At 36.1% G+C, this 23,518-nt stretch overlaps 1 protein-coding gene across 2 annotated transcripts in view; it reads right to left on the bottom strand.

Moving 5' to 3' along the window:
* LOC134541496 (periostin-like) overlaps positions 1-7,067 on the bottom strand; it is a 378,277-nt gene extending 371,210 nt beyond the window's left edge. Inside the window, exon 1 of one of the 2 annotated variants that reach the window (XM_063384985.1) lies at positions 6,955-7,067. In XM_063384985.1, the coding sequence (XP_063241055.1) occupies positions 6,955-7,058 (104 nt within the window). In that variant the 5' untranslated portion in view covers positions 7,059-7,067. The other variant, XM_063384986.1, reaches the window with a different exon arrangement.
* Between the last annotated feature and the right edge of the window lie 16,451 nt (positions 7,068-23,518).

Raw genomic sequence — 23,518 nt, 5'->3', positions numbered from 1 at the left:
TATACCTTCAGCTTTTCGTAGAGAAAGCTCAGGATTCCGACATAAAAATGAAGCTAACCAAACTTTATCTGCCATTTTACTGTCTTTGTTAAAAGTATGCCGTACGTTTAATGATTCTGCCAAATTGTAAGCCAATGTATGGACATCTTTCCTACTAGGTGCAAAACCTACAGTCTGAAATCTCTTATTGTGGTTTACGAGCTTCTTTTCTGCATCTATCCCAAGCTGTGAAGATGGGCCAAGTCCTTTCTTGCTATACACATGTTTTTTCATTCTGTTCCTTAAAGTTGTCAATGGTATTTTAAACTGTATACTTGCCTGGCGCAATGAGAGCCTCTCTGTTGATACTGCATCTACGGCTCTTACTAGGTCATCCTCTGACCAGGAAGCTCTGGCAGTTGTCCTCACATATACATTTGGCATACTTGTGAGATATGGAAACAGCAAATCACTTAACAAAATAACCACACATGTCTGTAAATATAATTATATATCTAAATACATGTAAGCCTATGTATAACATTTAAATATAATCGTTCCTTCCTAACTTGACATTTAAAAATATCATCTATAACTTATAATGAAAATGCTTTACCGCAATAATATAATTTTCTTTAGCTCCAAACGAAAAAGAAATGCTTCTTGGAAGTTACTTGAATTAATTGCAGAATGCGATAAAACAATTAAGTAATATCGATTAAAATAAGTTTTTCCAAACATTCTATTGTTTCACAATTATGACGAAACTGCCAATTTTTATACACTACTCCAGTTGTATTTCATTATATATATATACATATATATAATTATATACACATTCCTTTATCCTTCCAAATATCGCTGGTTGGACAAAATTATCTTCACTAATTCATTGCATATTTACTGCAATAACCAGACCATCAATCACTAATACAATTATAATTTATACCTTTCAGATTGCAGCTTACATTTCAGCAAGTGTGCCATCTCACCTACGCCAACTCTTGTGCCAACTCTCCTAAGTGGGTAGGAGAGATGGCACACCCCTCCTTTATTCGGAACAATATTGCGGTGGTTCTGTAAACGCGAACATCACATGCCTACGTAACCTAGCTTACTCGCAAACTTGAAAAATATTCTTTACTACACTCATATTTTTGCTAATTATAAAATATATGTACGTGCATTGAAAATTCAAGTACTTACCAGCATCACACGAGGCACGGAAACACGTAAAACTTATAAAATATTAACACGCAAAATGGTTGAATTTCTCATCACACCCAACACGTCTACTGCTGTCCCTCTAGCGAGTCGCTGCACCCAGCGCGATCTCTTGACGGTGAATCGAACTAGTGCGCCAACTCTCCTCCCGCGCCATCTCTCCTCGCTTTACTATGGTCCTCTATAAATCTAGTGATATTTCTCTATAAATATCTTTATACATCTCTATATCTATGTATATCTCTATCCATATCTCTCCATATCACTCTCTCTTTATCTCTCTATGTATCTAGGTTTTTATCAATATCTTAATCCATTTCCTAAACATTTATTTCTACATCTCTATACATCTATAAACATCCCTAAATCTATCTCTATAGCTCTCTCTATATGTATATCGCCTTCTTTCCATTTCGTTACCTCTCTATACTTCTCTCTATATCAATATCTCTCTATGTCTATTTCTTCCTATCTATATCTTTACAAAACAGAAGACACAATCATAATATCTATATTTTTATATTTCTTTTTACCTCTCGCAGGTGTGGCATAAGTAACTATATCGAAACACGAGCATATTCAAATGCAACGTTGTGTCAAAATTTCAAAGCAATCTGTAAGGAACTTTCGGGTATTTATTATTTTGAACGAACGAAAATTTACATTTTTATTTATATAGATGGAGGAAAACGATACTTGCTGTCACGGAAAGGAAAAAAAATGGGTGATCGATTTTTACGTGACTTTTGAACGAGAACATCGCGATATCGCTCTTTTGGTAAGGAGGGGATGTTTCCCTCCGCTACAGTCGTTTAAACATAAGTAGACTTCTCTACAATTGACGCCACAGTTAACAGTCTCTCAAATCCGCGCATCTATGCTTCGGAAGACACAAGAACTTAAAAACCCGGGGAAGTGCGAATGTAAAGGCTTCGCGCAACACATGTCTAAATGCTTGTTCGCTTCCGCTCCTATTACAGTATAGTTATTACAAAGTGGCTTTCACGCTCATATAAACTTTATCTTACGTAAACGCAGCACACTTCAGTGGCTTGTACGGGACTGAAAACATAACTCCTTAAATCAAAGATGACTGACAGCTCCATTAAACTGCGTCACGGACTTCGGTCTTGCTTGCAAAAATTGAAGTGCAATTGTTCTAAGTGTTCGTTGCACAGGTATGGAAAACGTCCTAAATTTGATATAACGTAATTCATATTCCCATCTATCGCCATTTTTCCGTCTAGAATTATAACAAATGCTGTTCGAAAATGGCCAGCTAGACGAACTATCACATCTTTACTATTTATTATAAACATGTATATTATTATACATATATTTTACATTTATTATGTTCTAACTGACGAGGTCTTGAAATCGATAATCCACATGCTAGTTTCATTTTTATTTTACTGCCACTTAAAAATAGCTACATCTAAAAAAAATCTAAAATATTTTACGCTTGATTTGATGTTTAGGGTCGAAGAAATGTATATACTGTGCACATTATAACTTACAATCTCATACCTTGAACGATCTAAGAAACCTGTAATTCCAGAAAGGCGGACATAGCTGTAGGAGCGATTTGTCTCAAAATCCAGACAGCGAACGGGCAGACTGTTTCTACAATGTTAGCTTTGGAATGTCTGTAGCAAGGGCGAAGTCAGAGAGGGCCTTCTAAAGAAACTCATTAATCAGCTTAAAATAACGAATATATGGCTTCATTTATGGTCATTGAATATGAAAACTTATAGAGTAAGTAGCCTTGTCTTTGAACAAGAATTAGGACACAATCATAAGCAGTACATTCACTGGAGGATCACCATAAGGATCTACTGTTCATAAGTGTCACGTTTTATTTTAAAAAAATCACGTTTTATAATAAATGCACTTTTAGGTTATCAGATAAATCAAAAATGCATATTAAAGAATTATGTTGTGGAAACCACCGTGCGAGAAAATATTTTCTGTAATATCTAACATGTTAAGGCGGGCTCTTAAACTAATTGTTCGTGATTATAATTAAACAAATTATTTAAATTAAATTTGCATAAACTTTAAATAATATTTGAAAATTAAAAAGTGGGTATGCAATTTTTCATCAATGTTTTCTTATGACGTTATAACGTAAAATTATCGTCCGGAAACCGACTTTACAGACAAACCCCTTTTTTTCATTCTATTTGAACGTAGATTATGAATACTTTGAGTAATGTAATGGCCCGTGCACAGCGTAGTCCCGCCCCAGTGCCAGCAGCTTCAGAACGAGAGCTGTGCGACCTGGGAGCTCCGTGGTCTGGAAGACGGTGCTGTCGGCAGCTCGCGTGTCGAGGGTCTCACGGAGGCACGCTCGCGACACGCGGGAGGGGCTGAAGGCGCAGCGTTGGCCGCAGAGCTCTGCAGGGGAGTGTAGCTGTTCACAGCTGGGCAACACGAGAACCCCTCAGTACTGGCAACTCTTCCAGAAACTTGCTGCATCGACAACTTGTCATCTCGTGACAACAGTCGATTGATCAGCTATATGTTTAAAACAACCTTCTACAGTCCTCATTTCCAACAACCAGTGTTGTTTCAGCCTTCCCCTCGCATAGTTGCAGTGGAGTCTCTGTATCTTCAACTTCTTCTAACACTAAATGAAGCAACAAACCGCCCTTACCAATCCTTTCAGTACCAGGACCATACGTCAACTGACGATTTATAGGAATCGCCATCTATGCGTCAACCGTGCTGCGATAGCCGATGCATAGGAATCCCACCGTAATGCAGAGATTGGGACAGTGCATTGCGTATTCACGAGAATCTCCTTCGCCAAAACACGTGGGAAAGAATCAAATAAGATGCGGTACAACAAAATTAGTTTTTTAAGATGCTGACTTAAAGATCCACACACTTAGCACAAGCAGAAACACGATGAAATATTTATAACTTTATATTTGCACAATTTTATCACAGAAAAAAATATAATTTAAAGAATGAAAAAGCTAAATGAAAATTTCCGTACAAACTTACATATGCAATTGACTGTCACTAAAAAATTATTATGTTTTTACTCAGTTCAGGCAATTGTGTATGTGTACATCAATGGACTATGTCATATATACTACGAACTAAGAACTAATTCAATGTTTATATTATTTATCAAACTTCACTGAGCTTCTTTGGCAAAATTAAAATTATTTGCAAGTTTTCGAAACTTACAATGAAAATATGACAAAAAACAAAAGGATGCAGTATATGGTTCATTAATTTTCCATTACGGTTAAATTTTTGTACTTTGGAGTCACCCGACAAAGATTTTATTATTTATTACCCTATTAAATTCGAATTTAAAAAATATTTGTGACATTTATTTATATTTTCACGAATATTTAATTCAAAAAGAGATTTAATATATATTAAATAAATTAGATACAAACATTATAAATAGAGTTTTTTTCTATAAAAATAAATCCGTAGATGTAAAACTAGGAATTCGTTCTGTTATCTCATGTATAATCTCATAATGCTAATTGTAACCTCTACTGAAAATATTTTCGAGAAAAAACTCTATGAAATTATAAAGAATTCTAAGTATTACAATAAATTTTACACTGGCATAATATTTTACGTTCATATAAATTTTCAGTGATTAGTTTTATTAAAAATTATGACATAAACGTAAATATTTATAATTGATTAATTTTAGCCCGTTGTGAATTGTTGGTGGCAATCACAAAAAATTGTTCACTTCAATTTTAATTTAAATAATAATAAAATAAATAAATTACATGTAATATACTTGAATGAGTTGCCTTGTCCCAATAAATCATTTAAGAACATAATATAATACAACTAAACCTTTATTGAAATCATACAGTAAATGCTATCTGAAGTTTCAGCCTAAAAGTCGTTTAATTTACGATTGTGATGCAGCTAATTCCCACAAAAACAGAAATTCAATACTTATAATTTTCATAATCATCACTTCGCTAAATTGGAACACATGTGTTTTCCATCTTAACTTAAGTGTAGCTTTCACATATATGTTGGTGTTGGTCAAATTTTACGTTAAGATCGACGATTTTCTTTAATTTAGCTCTGAGACTGGGTAAAGTACAGTAAGCAAAGTAAATACGTAAGCAGTCTCCCTAGGGGCTCCATACAGCGAGTGTCTTAACACTCATATAATTCAAAATAACAAACTCTGCCCTGCAGCAGTTTCGAGCAGTAGAGTCGTGAGCAGGTGGGAGGAACAAGCTGTTCCAATAAGAGCCTTGCAACACTTTATAACGAAGAGAAGGTTGTGAAACCATCACATTACCTGTGAAAGGGGAGGGGGGTTTGCAGTCGTGGCCACGGTAAATTTATACAAGCAAATCGACTTGAAAGAAAATTATGATAACAGACAAGGTGAGACAAAACATATAAGTTAGTTGTTTCATCTTAGATGAGGAGGAGGCTTGCCTATCGCTTGGTGGAACTTTTAAAACCTGATAAGGCAATGAAAAAATCAGCCGGCCACGGCAGGTGGAAATTGTGTAAGGGAGATGTTATTTCAAGGTAATGAGCGTGGCATGTTCTGTTGCAGCCAATAACTCAGGATTAATTAAGCTCCTTGATTTGTCTACCGTTTTCATTCTGTTTTATTTATCTACAGGGGGCACAATTAAAGCACACAGTTTGTGAAGTATAATCGTGTTATATGTGTGTGTGTTTATTTCGCATCCAGTTGTCTCTAGTTTGCTTGGAATATTAATTGGAAAACCTGTAAGAGCAAAGATCCAAACTCTTACACAAGAAACAGTGGTGTGTCACTGAACATGCAGAAAATAAATAGGGTACCTAGCTTAAAAATATTTTTATATGACAAATTAAATATACACAGACTTATGAAGAAACTTAACAGAAAAACAGAAAAAGTAAAGTATATTTATGTGATTCAGAAGACAAACATTTCTAAGTTTACACTGCAGCCTCGAAAGTTGTTCAAAAGACTATTATTTCCGAATGCGTGTATTGCACTGCGCATATTCTGTGTACTCAGATTTCTGTGGTTTATGTAAAATATATTTCCGTATTCTTAGCAGAATAAAGAATTGCCAGTTATCAACATAGGATCAACAAAATCTTACTGATCTAGGAACATTATGCACTGAATCAAAACTTTTTGATTCTATTATTTAAATGTTATGTGATATGAAAGCTCAAAAAACGAATTTAAATTATTATTAATCTTTGAGTTGTTTGGTTTTTAGTGTGTTATATTTCTAATTGTTCAGTATTACGTAAATTGTTAAGTTTTTAAAAATATATATATTTTGTAAAGGTATAAAGTGATAAAAACTACGTACTAGGGAAACATTTGAAAACCTTTCTTAAAATACTGTTAAAAATCACTTCGTGTTGTCCGAATTAAACAGCGTTATAAAATATTTAAGATCTGCTGTCTTTTGATTTTATTAATATCCAGGTTGGTGAAGAGCTGTGTATTAAGTAACAGGGAGGGGGTCCAACAAAATTATGTTCCCATGGGCCCTTAATTTCTCACGACGACCCTGACCACGCTTTGTACGGTTCAACTCTCTTTCATTCAAGACATCTCAAGGTCAGATAAACGAAATGCTCTCTCATACAAAACAAAATTAATAGTTAACTCTGATACGTGCGAGATTCGCGAACCTTGTAAGAACATGGTTGGAATACGCCACCGGGGGTCGAAACAGGCGACAGCGAGGGACAACCAGCATCTCGGTGACACCGGCTTGCTCTTACCCCTGCTGCTGCGCCATCTTGATGTTCCACCAGGGTATCTTCTTGGCGGAGGAGAGGCACAGCAGCGACAGCAACGCGCAGTAGAGACCACCGTGCCGGACCATGGCTGCGGCGACACTGCCCGCAGGCCCGCTCCGCCGGCAGGAGGTAGCAGGAGGGAGCAGCAGAAGGAGGAGGAGGGGGAGCCCAGCTGCGGCCAGCCCGCGGGAAAGGTCAACTCGGAGGCTGCGCGCCTCTGGAGGCCGCCCGGCCGTCCTGCCCCGGTGACGGGCCGGCGCCCGTCGACATCGCACTGACTCCCACCTCGCCCTGAGGGACAGTTGCCATCTTGCACCGCCACGGATTGCCGTGCACACTTACAGACAACATTCCTGGCCTAGTATCGATGTGATCACGTCACATCGTTCCACACGGATAAACGCGAAAGCCTGCAGACTATAATGTACGACTATAACCAAATAAAAACTGGCACGTTATAAATTTTACTTTGTAGTAGTAAATGACAGCCGGTACTGGACCAGGCTTATGGCTGAGGAGCAGAGGAGCCGACCACCATCTTGGATTGTGATGTCACGGTGGCTATCTTAGATGACTTTGACCTATGACATTTACCTTGACCCTTGTGGCTATCTTGATCCGCCATCTTGGATCCCACTATTTTGTTTTCCGCCATTTTGTATTCGAGAACCATAAGCCATTTTGAATTATGATATCACCATTGCCAATTTCGTTACGGATGCCATTTTGAAAATCCGTAATTATTATCAGTAAAATTTGCAAAAATTATTAAATTACCTAATAAAAAATTAATTAAATTTTAATAAAATATTATTTAAAAAACGCATTTACATCATGGAGCTCGATGACCTCGGTTCGAACCTGGTGAAGTCAAAAATAAAAATCTCCACCCATCCCTTCTCCAAAGAAGCCGCCAGCAGACTGACCTCCCATATATATATATATCGCCAGCTAGTATGACATCATGCCTGCCATCTTGTTTTCGTCTGAAGGAATTTGCCATATTGTTTTTGTATGCTGGAAGACGCCATCTTGTTTTCTTCTGCTAGAGTTCACTGCAACCATGTTAGTTTAATTTTTTCCCACTAGATTGCAGTAATAATTTATTATTATTGTTGCACCCGCCTTCTCAAAATTTGTATGCCATCATGGAAATTCGTAATTATTTAGCTATTAGTTCGGGAAAAATTCCATAATTCATCAATGAAAAATGCAATTAATATACTGATTGATTCTGTCGATTCCTGTCCTTTGTTCAATACTTGAGCGATGGAAAATAATAATTTTATGTAAAAAATAATAATTTAAATAAATATGGTAGAAAGTCCTAATAGAAGCTTAAATTCATCTTTTACCAGCCTATATTAAGCCGATGATAATATATTTACTGCCATCTTAAAAATTCGTAATATTAACCTAGAAATTCGGGAAAAATTCCAAAAATCATCAAAGATTTACTGATTAATTTATTGATTGCTTCCAGGGGCGAATATTCCATGGAACCAAGGGAACCATTGGTTCCCTACTGCTGACAAATAAATTAAATAAATATATTACTACTTGTCTACTGTCGTAAATAATTCAACTCGTATTTTTTGAACAGCTCGCCCTCACACTTTGTGTAGGCGCGTTCGCGCGTTGAACCTCTTCAGATATCGCTTCATCTCTCTCACGCCTCTCTTTCTCTCTCTGCCTTCCCCGCTTCCACATCCCCCCCTCGACGCGGTTACCATTGCTTTCTGCGCCTTCATTGGTGGCCGACTCCTCTCCGCCTTCGCCTTCGGGTGTTTCCGTGAGCACTCGACTTCGGCTTCCGACCTGGGGAACCAAGCCAGAGGGCTGGTTCCATCGCGTGTCGCATGGCGTATTCTCTAAAGAAATTGTGTGCTTCACGTTGCGTAAAATAACTCGCCTGATAGTCTGAAAGCAGATTTCCTACATTAAGAATACGTACTTTATAATACTTAATTACGTCCCAAGTTTTTGGTGAAGAGTTTCGTCAAATTCAAAAGTGGCCACATAGCTACAGCATTGTTGAACTCGCTCATTGCGGTAGGCTTTGCCAAGGGAACCAACAGTCTATTCTGCGGGCCCTGGCCATGGAGTGGTTTTTAAGGGGTGTGCGGAGGGACGAGGCTGTCGCAGTAGGGGAGGGAGCGGCAGGAAACAGACGCGCTTGTGACTGCGTGGTAGAAAATTTTAGAGGTGTAAAAGTAACGAAAAAAGCGTATCCGTATGTATTCGTTACTATAGCAATTAGTACTCGTTACTATCGTATCGTTACGTTACTCGTTACTTCTGATACCGCATAACATGCTATGTTATGTTGCAGCAACGAAAAGATTCGTATTGCGTACGCGTACAGTATGACGTCGCGTAAATAATAATAAATAGATTATATACAATTAACAATATTTGATAATTAACAGTTTTTGTTAGCCAAGAAACAATTAAATCTCATTAGAGCGGCTTTATTATATTATCTCTTTTAAGATAAGAACAAAAAAACGTGAAAATACGCGATACTAAAAAACAAAAACATACATATTTCTCATTTGTAAAAAATACTTTCTTAAGTTGTTTTTGTTCCAATCTCAAACTTTGTCTACACACACAATACCTTTAATAAATAGTAAAAAAACTTGAACGACGAATTTCCAAATTATACTTTACTTAATAAACAAACATCGTTCTTTGTAACGTAAATTCATCGAATATGCGCGCGCATGCGTAAAACATACGAAAAATGCGAGTAACGAGATGCAGCCGTGTGTAATGTTTCGTTACTCGGTACTAGATGGCGCATCCGTTACTCAGTACCGAGTACATACGGTTTGCTACAGCTCTAGAAAATTTACTTGTTTCATCTTTTGGTGCTAAAAGTTTCGAACAAAAACGAGTTTTAATTTTGCAAGGTAGACCCACGCCAGACATATCGTGTACGGTAACAAATTCTAAATCAAGCAGTGTGCAGTGTTTGCCGATAATTACTCTTGTTTAGGTTTGCTAAACCTCACCAAGGTAATTTACGACGGAAGACTCCGGGATCTTAGGTTGAATGGCATTGCTTTGTTGTATTGAATAAATAATGAGTAGAGAGAAAATATGCCGACTGGGAAAACTACCGAACAAAAGTTGATAACCTGTTAAGAATTTATATAGATAAGAAATTATATAAAAAAAAGGTTAGGTAAATGCAACATAAAATACACACTGATATCGGGTCAGCCATAACAAAACATATTTATTTAAAACACAATAAAGAGTATTAATTGAGTATTCGTACAGTCAAAACAAAATGGGGCCCCCATAACAATTATACTTAGTTACATTTTCAAAATAATTAACGTAAATTTAAGATACAGAAAGAATTAAAATATTACTCAGGAATTAAATGTAGGTTACGATGCCAAAGGGGTAGTTTGATGAAATAGTCGATGAAATTGCAAGATACGCGTGGCCGAAACAGGTTAACTACCCATGCTGCATGCTTAGGATTTAGTCGTCGAAAACTTTCCTGGGATATTTGTTGGCGGCTCCCATCGCCGTAGAACCACGGGACAAGCCCTGGGGTGCCCAGATGTTATGGGCGAAGCTTATGGATCACACCTCAGGCATGGGGCAGCGAGAGGTCGCCAACACCCGGACCGCTAATGCGGTAGTAAATACACAACTTTCGACATGGATGTCGATAGATACGTGACGAGCACAAAAATTTTGATGTCTACATTATGGCTGAAAAAAACAGAAAGGAAAGTACTACCTTTTCCTTTCCAATATGAAGATGACCATAGATATGACAATACATAGAGATGAGAAACTTAAAAAGTTACACTTTCCTGCACTTAAGTGCAATAACTCAATAATTAATCTTAACCACAATATTAATATAAACAAAAGGAAAAAGGAATTTATGATGTTTAAAGTCTTTTAAAGTCCATATGTTTTTCTTTTAAATCCACAAATCTTAACAAAGACATAAATATATTTTAACAAAAAAAAAGATTTTTATACAAAAACAATTATTTCTTACAAATTGATACTTAAAATAATTATTATTTCATTATTCTTCAAATAATCAAAAAGTTAAAAACAATGAGGTATTAAAAAAAGATATAAAAAAAAGTAGCCTCCCAGTTTGCATTTAATTAAACAACATATAAGCAATAATGGGCGCATGCCCACACAACAAGTGCACAACGGCACACACTCCCCCCCTCAAAGCACACCACTCTCTTAAAAAAAAATCTTCTTTTTATATGGCAATCTATAAGACTTAAATGCACGAGAATGCGAAACATCAATATACGGGAGATATCAAAAGATCAAAATATTAATTAATAAATATGTGTGTAGATGAAGAACAGAACAGGACAGGATGGTGATATGACTAGGTTGTTAATAACCTGAATAATAGACATATTAAGAAATATTAGCAATGTTTGAAAACATTAAGTCGTTAATGTTACAATTAACCTTTGGGAGTTGTATGGTAGGTAAAGATAAGTTTGACTTACCGAACCAAATATGTTAAAGGAAGAACCAATGAAATCACTAGGAGTGACGAACAATTGGTAATGACGGAGTTAGTGGTGGAAACGAATGACCACGAATATGTTTTTGTCAACCAGATTATGGTAGACCTTGATTGTGTGTGTAAATTTGAAGGGTTTTTTTTTTTTTTTTTTTTTTTGAGCCAAGATTTTGAACTGGATGCTAGAAGACCGGGAAAATGTTTTGGTGCAGTTCATAGATTATGGTAGACCTTGATTGTGTTTTGCGAAAAGTATGAGTAAAAATACTCTTCCTATTAAGGATTTTTGGAGAATCACAGGATCAACTTCCTGCTATACTCAAGAAAACAGAGATGAAACAACAGACAATGCACCATGAGGAATATACACCTCTACATCAAAATGGGGACTACTCACCCCTTCACATTAAAAATACTTAAATACTCACACAAATGAGCTAAACAACAAATCTCTGTCTCGAAATCGACATAAATTAGCTAAACGTAGGATTATCACATACCTACGAGAGAAAAATCTCAAAGCTAGAGAAGAACGAAGACGACGACGAAGATCAAAATACGAAAAGGACGAAGAAAATGAATGAGTAATCGAAGAAACAAGCAGGACAGACGGGTGGTACAAATACTCAGGACCGCCAGTACTTACTACAACAAAAGAGGACCATACCTCATATAAAAAAAAAATGCCCGTCGGCTTATTCAGAATAGTGGGGACTCCTTACCCCTCCTTATTCAGCTAAATGGGGGGTCTTCTACCTCCTCCATATTAACAAAATTGGGGATTCTCTACCCCTTCACATTACAAAAAAATTGGGGATTCTTTACCCCTTCTTAAATCCTGGTCACTAAGATCCTGATCATACTATACCGCTCTGAACACTGCAGTTCATACAACACATCATGCTAAAATTTAAAAAAGTTTCAAAATAGAAGAATACCTAATGAAAGTTTAACAAAACTTACATTGACAATACCGATCAAATACGAAAGAAATTTGAGCCACAAAAAAAAAGAAAACAAAATCTTAAAATGCTTATTCAAAACGACAACACAAAAATTGAAAATTAAAAAAAATTAAGAAAATGGCCGTCCAAAGATGAATGACTAAGTCCCATACCTTAGACACTCAAGAGATAATTTAGCACCTGCAAAAGCAAGCTTGACCACTAACGCAAAATATAACATGAATAAAGTTAAGGTTCAGTAAAGGTGAAGTGAATAAAAAAAAGAACTGCCTGCAATGTATTAAAATGGAAAATTTTTGAGAAGAAATCAAAGTTGAAACCATACCTTACAATGAAGAATGTGCCACTATACGACAGTCCCACCAAGCAGAACTCCACTACACGAAATTCACCAGAGATGGCTGAAACGGTGAGTCGCAGCAACACCGAGCCGAAGCTGCAACCACCCTAGCAAACTCCATGCAGCAGACACCCCACCGGAGAGATGTCATACAGCAACAACCCTAGTACACAAAGCAAAACAAGAAGGAACATCTAAATTCAAAACCAAAAAAACTTGCAAAACAAAAAAAATTGAAAAAATGATTAAGTTGATGACACTACACGGTGTAATGTGTGGAACACATGTGAAATAGCTGTATCGTGTGGAGAGATGTACAAGACACACAACACCTACACAACACACCACATCCCCACATGAACTAACACACACATAACCTATAAAACAGAAATTTTAAAAAGTATATGTTTTGGATGACAAGACAAAAAACAAAACTGATATATTCAAATGTTATTTTAAAAGATGACACTAGCAAGACAAACAAAAGAATAATAAAGAATCAAAGTTAGCACTCAAAAAAAAAATATTAATTATTATTTAAAAACAAATAAAATCACAAAATATATTAACCTAAATTTAAACTATTATTAAAAATGAGTGATTGGATCTTCCATGGCAGATATATGGTTTGATAAAAAAATGACTGAGGCCTGCAAAAAATGAAAAGTGCTGGTGAAGCCTAAACACTTCTCAACAGGACTTGGCACTGGCTCACTGGCTCTGGCTCAGAGGACCTGCCTAAAATAAAAATTGACCAAAGTCGACAACACAATTAAAACACAACCCAAATATCGTCTGGAAGTCTCTTACTCCCACAGTACAAAATTGTATACATACATAGTATCAAAACTATAAAACTTTATAAGTGCTTAAAAAAATTTAAAAATAGAAACGACAAAATTCTAACAAGACAACCACTAACCTTTAACTGCATCTCACTGAAACAAAATAATTAAAACAAAAGCAAAAGCAAAATAGTGAAATTTAAATAAAAAAAATTAATAGGCTCAAGAGAAAAAATTTAAATGATGATCCAACACAATTTAAGACAAAAAGAATATATTACCCAAATACTTGATTCAAAAATAAATATACTGCAAATTAGATACTTATAAAACAATACCATAACCTCAATTATTAAACTGTGCAATGAAAAGCACTAGAACACACATTAAATGAACATAATAGGGAAACGGCAAAATGTCTCTGAAAAGAAATCAATATCTAAAATACATACCCAAGATGACCTATAACAAAACATGGGCAGAAGAAACAACATAAGAGATTATTAAAACAACCTGCTATAAAAAGAACTTATTAAATGATGGCAACAAAAACTAAAAATACCTATCATGGTTAGGTAACGAAAAACGTGCCCCAATTGATGATACACGAAAAGTAAACAAACATCACCTCAATTAAATATTACTGAAGAAACCACAGACTTTTCAACATATGGCAATCTGCAAAAAAAATCAGAAACATGGAAATATTATGAAAACGAGAAATAATATGCAAACAATTCTCTCACGAACAAAACCTGCAATCTTATAAAATAGAAACATCATTTAGAATTATATTAATAAAGAATATGCAAATTATGTAATTATAACAATTTATAGGTTAAAAGGAATAAAAAATTTTAAAACTCTAAAATAACTTGCGACAAATTAAACGACAATTACCAAACATAACCTCAATCTTACATGATTAACTAAAACAGAAAAAATCAGTGTTGATATTAATCTAGTTGATACACCAAACCCTAAATTATGTGAAATGGACACAAAAAAAAACTCATGAAAACCAAACATGAAGATGATAACAAAATAACTTGTACGAAAATACATACCCCAAATACCAACTAATAACCACATGATTACTTGAACATAAAATTTCAAACGAAGAAAACCCTATAACCAAACTTGTTCCCCAGAAATAATATTAAAAAATTAAATGTTGCAACAACTTAAAAACTAGTACCATGGTTTTTTATTTATTTATGACTCGAGTACAACAGTTACGAGGGACTCAAAGACTAGGACACGTGGGTGATCAGGCCACGATCAACTGAGTCAAGGACCCTAAAGACACTAATTCGCTAACAGTGGACCCGAATGGTGGACCTTCAACTGAAAGCAGGAATAAGTGTTAAAAAAAACTCTCCACACCTTAACTCCTAAATAACATACTAGGTAACTACAAATATAAAACCCTCCAAAAAAAAAAAAATACATTTACTCATGATTTACTAAAACACGAAAAGAAGAACCACTATTTTAAGAAAATGCCTAACCTGGATAACAAAGTCAAGACAAAAACAAAAATGAAAATGACAAATAAGAACCGAGAACTACTAATGTCAGAAGTAAACACACCACAACATTGGGTCAGTATGAAAGTACTACATTCAAAGTTGGCAGCACTGTGCTGCGAAAGACTCCATCTTGGCTAGGAATTTTTTTTTATCACTATGAATTTAAAAAAACTCCAGGAGTTCAAACAACGAAAGTAAATTCATATTGAACGAAGACAAAATCACACATTAACTTAATATTAGCTATTAAATAATTATAGTTCCCCTATTAAATAAATGGCTTACTGTAAACAAAACGACGTATCAAGACAGATAAAAAAAAGACAACTCTCAACATATCCACTGGAGAGAAAAATAAGAGGCTCTACCATACCTTGTAATGATTTTAAAAAAAACAATATTATAATCCACATAATAGTTGGGAATAACACCGATACAATAAGTCACGAGAGAAGCACTAGGAAAAATCTGTTATATTACTGTGTTAAACGCAAGATACAAACGATCGTTCTAACTCATAATTTAAATAATAAACTTACTCGATTAACTCATTACACTAGCGACTGAAACGCAACATAGACTGATAAGAATAAAAAAAGATGTGTGCTAAGACGTGACGCGACCTTGGCGCCGCCTCAAGATAAACACCTGCACCAAAGCACTTCAACATGCAAGACAAAGCACTCGTACCACATACTACTGAATTAATAAAGACATAATTAACGAGTCGTTTCGTCACCTTTACACGAATATATATATGGAAAACAATAACTTAAAAAAAAATCATTTAACCTTCAATTATCAATAAAAATAAAGTCAATATATATTATAACGAATTTTTGCTTGTAGGCTAATGAACATATCAAACATTAAAAAAAACAATTAACTCACATCATAAAACTTATTTCTTTCAAAATAATAATATTATCTATAGACTCGTAGAAAGTAACCATGCTCTGCTACCATCTTTTTGCCGATAATTACTCTTGTTTCGGTTTGCTAAACCGCACCAAGGTAATTTACGACGGAAGACTCCGGGATCTTAGGTTGAATGGCATTGCTTTGTTGTATTGAATAAATAATGAGTAGAGAGAAAATATGCCGACTGGGAAAACTACCGAACAAAAGTTGATAACCTGTTAAGAATTTATATAGATAAGAAATTATATAAAAAAAAGGTTAGGTAAATGCAACATAAAATACACACTGATATCGGGTCAGCCATAAGAAAACATATTTATTTAAAACACAATAAAGAGTATTAATTGAGTATTCGTACAGTCAAAACAAAATGGGGCCCCCAAAACAATTATACTTAGTTACATTTTCAAAATAATTAACGTAAATTTAAGATACAGAAAGAATTAAAATATTACTCAGGAATTAAATGTAGGTTACGATGCCAAAGGGGTAGTTTGATGAAATAGTCGATGAAATTGCAAGATACGCGTGGCCGAAACAGGTTAACTACCCATGCTGCATGCTTAGGATTTAGTCGTCGAAAACTTTCCTGGGATATTTGTTGGCGGCTCCCATCGCCGTAGAACCACGGGACAAGCCCTGGGGTGCCCAGATGTTATGGGCGAAGCTTATGGATCACACCTCAGGCATGGGGCAGCGAGAGGTCGCCAACACCCGGACCGCTAATGCGGTAGTAAATACACAACTTTCGACATGGATGTCGATAGATACGTGACGAGCACAAAAATTTTGATGTCTACATTATGGCTGAAAAAAACAGAAAGGAAAGTACTACCTTTTCCTTTCCAATATGAAGATGACCATAGATATGACAATACATAGAGATGAGAAACTTAAAAAGTTACACTTTCCTGCACTTAAGTGCAATAACTCAATAATTAATCTTAACCACAATATTAATATAAACAAAAGGAAAAAGGAATTTATGATGTTTAAAGTCTTTTAAAGTCCATATGTTTTTCTTTTAAATCCACAAATCTTAACAAAGACATAAATATATTTTAACAAAAAAAAAGATTTTTATACAAAAACAATTATTTCTTACAAATTGATACTTAAAATAATTATTATTTCATTATTCTTCAAATAATCAAAAAGTTAAAAACAATGAGGTATTAAAAAAAGATATAAAAAAAAGTAGCCTCCCAGTTTGCATTTAATTAAACAACATATAAGCAATAATGGGCGCATGCCCACACAACAAGTGCACAACGGCACAAGTGCAAAAGACACTTCAAATCTAATAAGCGAAATAGCCTAACAAAATGACCATACAAGCTCATGCTTGAAAGTGAGAGTTAAGATTATTAAATTCTGTGTGAATTTAACATGTATTGCATTGACTACCAAAATCATAATTTCGTGAATTTTGATATAGGTATGATGGTGATGTGTTTCCGAGCGTATCTTTCACTGTTTCACTGATTAAAATATCTTGCTTCGTGTAACCTTTGAATATATTGCTCAAGTTTTAGTCATACCAGCTTTTTAATTTTATTATAATATAGGAAATTTTGACTTAACATTTTGAAGAGAAACTCTTAGGCCTATCTTTCATCGACACTTAAAATTGTTTTGCTGCGGAAGCCGCCTTATTAGTCGAGGCAACAAAAGAAAAATAGATGAAAAACATACTAATCGACCCATTGGTCGGTGGTGAACGGGAGGTGGGAGGGCTGTTTAAAGGTACAATTCATAGCTTTTGCTTAAGTATTTTCCAAACTATGGGTTTTAACAAAAAAAAAAAAATTTTGATACAAAATTAAAGAGCATAAAATTTCCTACAAAAGAGATACGTTAAACCGCTTAAATAGCACCAATTTGCACCTTAAAATCAAATTTTTTCGGGGGAGGACCCCCGGACCCCCCCATCTTGATAGGGGGTGACAGTGAACATACTTGGTTCCCCCACTTTGAAATTCACCCTTCGCCACTGATTGCTTCGATCCTTGGTCAATGCATAAAAGGTAATTTAAATAAAAAATACTGCAAATGTGACACGTTCGAGAAATAAAACACAAGTACTTTTACAAACCAAAATTTTATTCCAAAAATTCAACACTACTGCAAGTACAATACATTGTAAATTACTAAAGCCTTTAATGTTTCTAGATTTCTGCATCTGCTACCCACAAATTAAATCTTCTCCACTAAGTATGTATCGGGATACATTGTTGGCTGAAACTTTTTGGCATATAAGCTGCCACAAATAGGAATGTAGTACAAATCCTCGAGGTGGTAGGTCATTGGCTCCGATTCACGAACACGTGTCACACAGAAACGTTCGGGACTCCAATTGTGACGTCTGTGTCACGTCACATTTGGTGGCTCTTGTTTTTGTGTACTGGCGCGGTGTTACTTACCGTTAGTCGTGTGGCAGCGCGTGACGTAAACACAGCTATGGTCTCTTGGCCGGTGTGGCTCTTCAAGTTAAAGCTAATTGTTTCCAGGAATAGATAAGTTCAGCCGAAACCCAACCCTTTTTATTCTTTTTTTTTTACTGTCGAGCTTCGAGCATGATTTATGATTTTGAGTGGACGTAAACAAGGCACTTGGATTGATAAAAATATCTTATTTAATTTCTTAATTCATCTCCCAAACATTTTTTATTAAAAAATTAATAATATTTTTACCACTACAATATTTAAAGTTAAGTACCGAAAACTGCTAAAATAGCACTATTTTACACCTTAAAATCCAATTTTTTTCCAGGGGCGGACCAGCGGACTCCACCGTTAAATAGGGGGGGGGGGGGCAAGCTTCTTAACCCCCCCCCCCCCATACACAAATCCTGGCTACGCCACTGCACCTGTGGCGCCCTGGGCTGTTGACGAGAAGCCTAATATGTCCATCAAGTTCTGTCCCTGCCCGAACACGCCCGAATATTCACCTTCGGTCAACCTCGGGATTTGTTTTATTTTTGCGCAGGAAAAATGAATTCAAATATTAAAAGTGGTCGGATAGGTTAGCTACATAAAAACACTTTAAAACACTATGGACGGATAGTTAGGTTAGTATAGCTACATTCAAATAAAAAGAGAAATATAATTTTTTTTTCCTAACCTAACTAAAACTAAGTGTATTTTGGAGGGGTCCGGGTTAGGAAGGGACCTAGGTGCGTCTCAGGCCGAAGCCTATATGCCTAGTCATGCTGGGATTAGCCATGCAAGGAGAGGGTCGCATGCATCATGTGCTAGGGGGGGATTGGCCAGCCATGGCAGCGATTGGCGCCATGACTAACTCCCCTCACTCTTAAATCTAGACTATAACTAGAGATAGGTTGGGCCCAGGTAAAATCTGCATAGACACAGGGAAAACCCTGGGCACATTCATGCGGGATGCAAATTGGCATGCATTACGTGTAGGAATTTACAGGAGACAGAGGATGGTCTGGATGAAGTGTTGGACAGAGTAGAAAAGAGTCTACCATGCGGGAGTTGGGCACTTGGACTCGTGGTCCGCTTTTCCAGTTGTCCAGTACTGGATTTAGTGATCAGGGACGCAAGCGCCCCTGGTGGTGAGTGGTTGCACTGACCACTCACTCCGCCGCCAGTCAGCACGAGAAATATAAATACATATAAATAAACTCGAGGTTGGCCGAAGGTGAATATTCGGGCGTGTTCGGGCAGGGACAGAACTTGATGTACATCTTAGGCTTCCCGCTGTTGACGTGGTTCTCTGGGGAGTGTCTGTCTGCTACGAGCCATGGCCTGAGTGGGTTAAAATTTTCGTGCCGACGGAGTAGCTGCATAATAAAATCCATGGCTTTAACTTTGCGTGGAAGCTTGAAAAACCTTGGTGGAGTATAATAACTTAAGTTACGGGAGGTTTTGCTCCGTCGGTTACCTACCTAATTTTCGAGTGCAGCAGCGTTCTACGCAGTTATTACCAATGAGGATAAATATTTTCTTTTTTAGTAAATTGGAAATTTTATCTTTCTGTCGTGTGAGCCTAGTGGCTAATGTCGTGGGTGTCAAATGCTGCCGTGCGTGGTGCTGATCCTCCTTCTTCAACCAGGTTGAAGCTTAGTGCAAGGAAGTGTAAATGCTTGGTTTTGGAGGCTTCTACAAATATGATTTGCTTCGTGCGATTATTTGATATCTCCGGAAGCAGAAGATGGCAACAGACAAACTGTAAGTGTTGAACTTTACCTTTCGTCAAGATTACGGAATGTCCTACGTCAAATGGACCTTCTGTGACGCTGGGTAGACCTTGTGTGCTACGCCGCGCCTGAATTTTCACCTTCGAGATATTTTTTGGATATAACTGTAATATTTTTCATGGTAATTTTTTTTTGTTTTGGTTTAGACACAGCAGCAAGTAACTACGTCATCAAGTCTCGTTATGAGTCGTTACCTATTTGGATAATTATAATTTTGCTATTTCTGAAAACTTCCCAGCTTATTAATTAATAAGTGGTTTGTGGGGACGTGGTTTACTTATGGACTCGAAAAGGAAAAGATTTTGTTTTTCTATTAAGTGTATGGAAATTTTGAGAAAACTTTTATAATAACGTTAATGGGAATTGTTAATATTTTGTACCCTTCATGCGAGTTATGCGCACTGGGTAATATTGTTAATAATAACATTTTATTGTAATTTTTCCGAATTTTTTATAATGTTATAAATTTTTATATCGGTATCTATATCAAGTCAATTTATAAAAGTTTCTAGTTAAGTGTTCGATAGGGTAAAGCTTTATTTTGTACGTAATTTGTGGGGCAGAAAATTGGCTGTGAACTATTATAATAATTGTAATTAATTTTTTTTGTTTGCTGCCTTATGATCATGGACATTCGAACTGAATTTCAAGAGTTTGAGGCAACAAGTAATTAATTTGCAAAAAAAAAAAAAAAAAGAATGCGTAATTTAACTGAACTAAGCCCCTCATTTATTGTTGCAAAGGTGGTAAAGGTATACCTTAAATAGCTATTTTGTACCTGCGCGTAGATTGTGTATCTCTTAGGTTCGTTGAATATCTTATATTTATATATTTTTTATGTGTATTTTAAAGTGATTTTTGTTATTAAACTTTTTGTATTTAATATTTATAGTGAAGGTTTTGATGTTAACTAAGTCAGTAAGGGAACAGGTAACTAGTTCATGTGCGACACCCATGGTGCACCAGGGCGGTATAGGTATATTTATTATTTTATTGCGTTATTTATTCTAGTCAAAAGGGGCGAAGCCTGCTATACCTTGTTCTTAATAGTTTAATTTTATATATATTGTTTGGCACGTGCTCATGATTTTTCTATGTTTCTTTGTTTTGCTTATTCACGAAGGATTGTTCCCTAACCAAAGAATATGAAAATTAGGAGGATATTTATTTGTTTTGGGATGTTCTTGGAGAATTACATAACAAACTCGCTACTTCTCTGTCAATTCATTGTATCCTGCCTTCTGCAAGCTTTTGGTCAAAGCAGGTGAAGGGGTACAACCTTTCTCGAAGATGCCTTTCTGCTTGCAGATACGCACAATATCACCGATAAACAGCTTTACGCTTTCGTGGGTTTTCTTCTTTGTGTTGGAATAAACTATTCCAGCAAGTGATCATCCTTTACAACTGTAGACTTCATTTACGTGGCGTAATGCATTGTGGAATAGTATTTTATTATTAGTTTCGGCAAGATATCAAGCAACTTGTAAAATCGTTAGCCATGAACTGTTGCTACATCTTGGTGCGACAAATTCTGTTAATCGTTGCGAATATGGAGGCTTTGACATTACTAAATGTAGAGTAGTGTTTGATGCCATACTTCTTTATCCAGACTTTAAAGGTCGCATTGTAGAATTCTTTACCGAGATCCGTTTGCAGGTGCGTCGGTACACGTCCATCACGAAAAATATTGGCCATGGCCTTGGCTACATCAGTTGCAGTCTTCGATTTCACAGGTCTGGCCCAAGCGAACTTGCTTTACACGTCGATGACTGTCAATATGTACTTGAAACATTTATTCAATCGGGAATATTGTTTCATCTCAACAAGGTCTACCTGGAACAAATTATTAATTCTGTGAACTACGACTTTGCGTTGAAGGTATTTTATTCTTGCAGAAGCATGGAGATCGCGAGCGATTACGGTTCGACTCGTTGTGTTTAGCCGGCTTCCATCAGTCCTTCGAGTACGGAGATTATTTCGATGATGTGCGAATAGTTTCCTGCATTAAGCAAGGCATGTAGAAATCAAGAGTATAAACTAATTCATTGTGGATGTCCCAATACACATAGACAAAGTTCCGATCACTTTCTAGTTTTTTTAACCATCAACATGCACTGCTACTTTACTGAAGTGTTTAGCGAGAATGTCGAGTTTTTCATGATCTTTGTATTTATATATGCCACTTTCCGGATCGTTATCGCAAAATTGTGCATTGGTTAGCTCTAGCAGTTTTTTGTATTCTTGTAAATCTTCGTGTGAATACAAGACAGCAATTCGTACAAGCCAGGAGTCCCATGGGTTTTGAACTCTTCTACACGCACGATATTTTAAAGCCAAAAGTCTATTTCTGTAGCACCGAGGACCACCTATTATGTTTTCTGTACACTCCATAGGTCTTGTCATTATTCTGACTCGTGAAAGTTCTCAGGTAAAGCCGGACCATTGCATTAACATGGTGTCCTTATTTCTGTAGGTTTTTCTTGTGCATAGACTCTGTACTCGTAAATATCTCTCCTTCCCGATATGGCTCATAGTTATTTTTCTTTACAGTTGGCATTTCGTCATCAACTCCTGTCTTCACAGTGATGGCTGGTTCTTCCTTATTTTTAAGTTCATCGAGACGACTAGTAATTGGCTTAAATATCTATTCATTTTCCATCTCACGTGCAAGTCTGGCTATTCTAGAAAGTAGAAATTTTTCACGAACATACAGCATAGCTCGATAAAGTTCATTGGTGAAGACTGACAATGTACTGACTGAAATATATTGCAAGACTTCCATTTATTCTTTTTATTCATCCGCAGAAATTTTTTTCTTGTGGTTGGCAAGAATGGATTTTTTTGTCAAGTGAGTAAGTGATGCATTCAGAACTACTTTGGAAAGTCCTCAAATCATCGCGTCTTTGTGCGTTGGATACTTCGATCATGTCATAAATTCGAGAATCCGAGGCTTCCACGCGCTGGTCGATGGCTAGCAGGTACTCTATAAATTCGTTTTTTCACTTTCTACTTTTTGAGCCAGTAGTGAAATATATTTGCTGATATCGGCGTCGTAAGTTTTAGAACAGTATGCAGTTAGATAGTGCGACTGCTATGACCGAATTTAGAAATGCTATATGACTAAGTTTAACGATAAACTGATTGAAACCTTGTCTATACAGGCCCTTATATTGTGGCCAGTCCTTGACTATGACTAGGAATCCATGTTTGTTTTCCCAACACAAGAATCACATGTCTTTGTATTCTT

Source organism: Bacillus rossius (assembly GCF_032445375.1).
Source record: "Bacillus rossius redtenbacheri isolate Brsri chromosome 4 unlocalized genomic scaffold, Brsri_v3 Brsri_v3_scf4_1, whole genome shotgun sequence".
NCBI lineage: Eukaryota > Metazoa > Arthropoda > Insecta > Phasmatodea > Bacillidae > Bacillus > Bacillus rossius.
The sequence above is the reverse complement of the archived record's forward strand: the minus strand, read 5'-3'. Positions and strand labels throughout refer to the sequence as shown.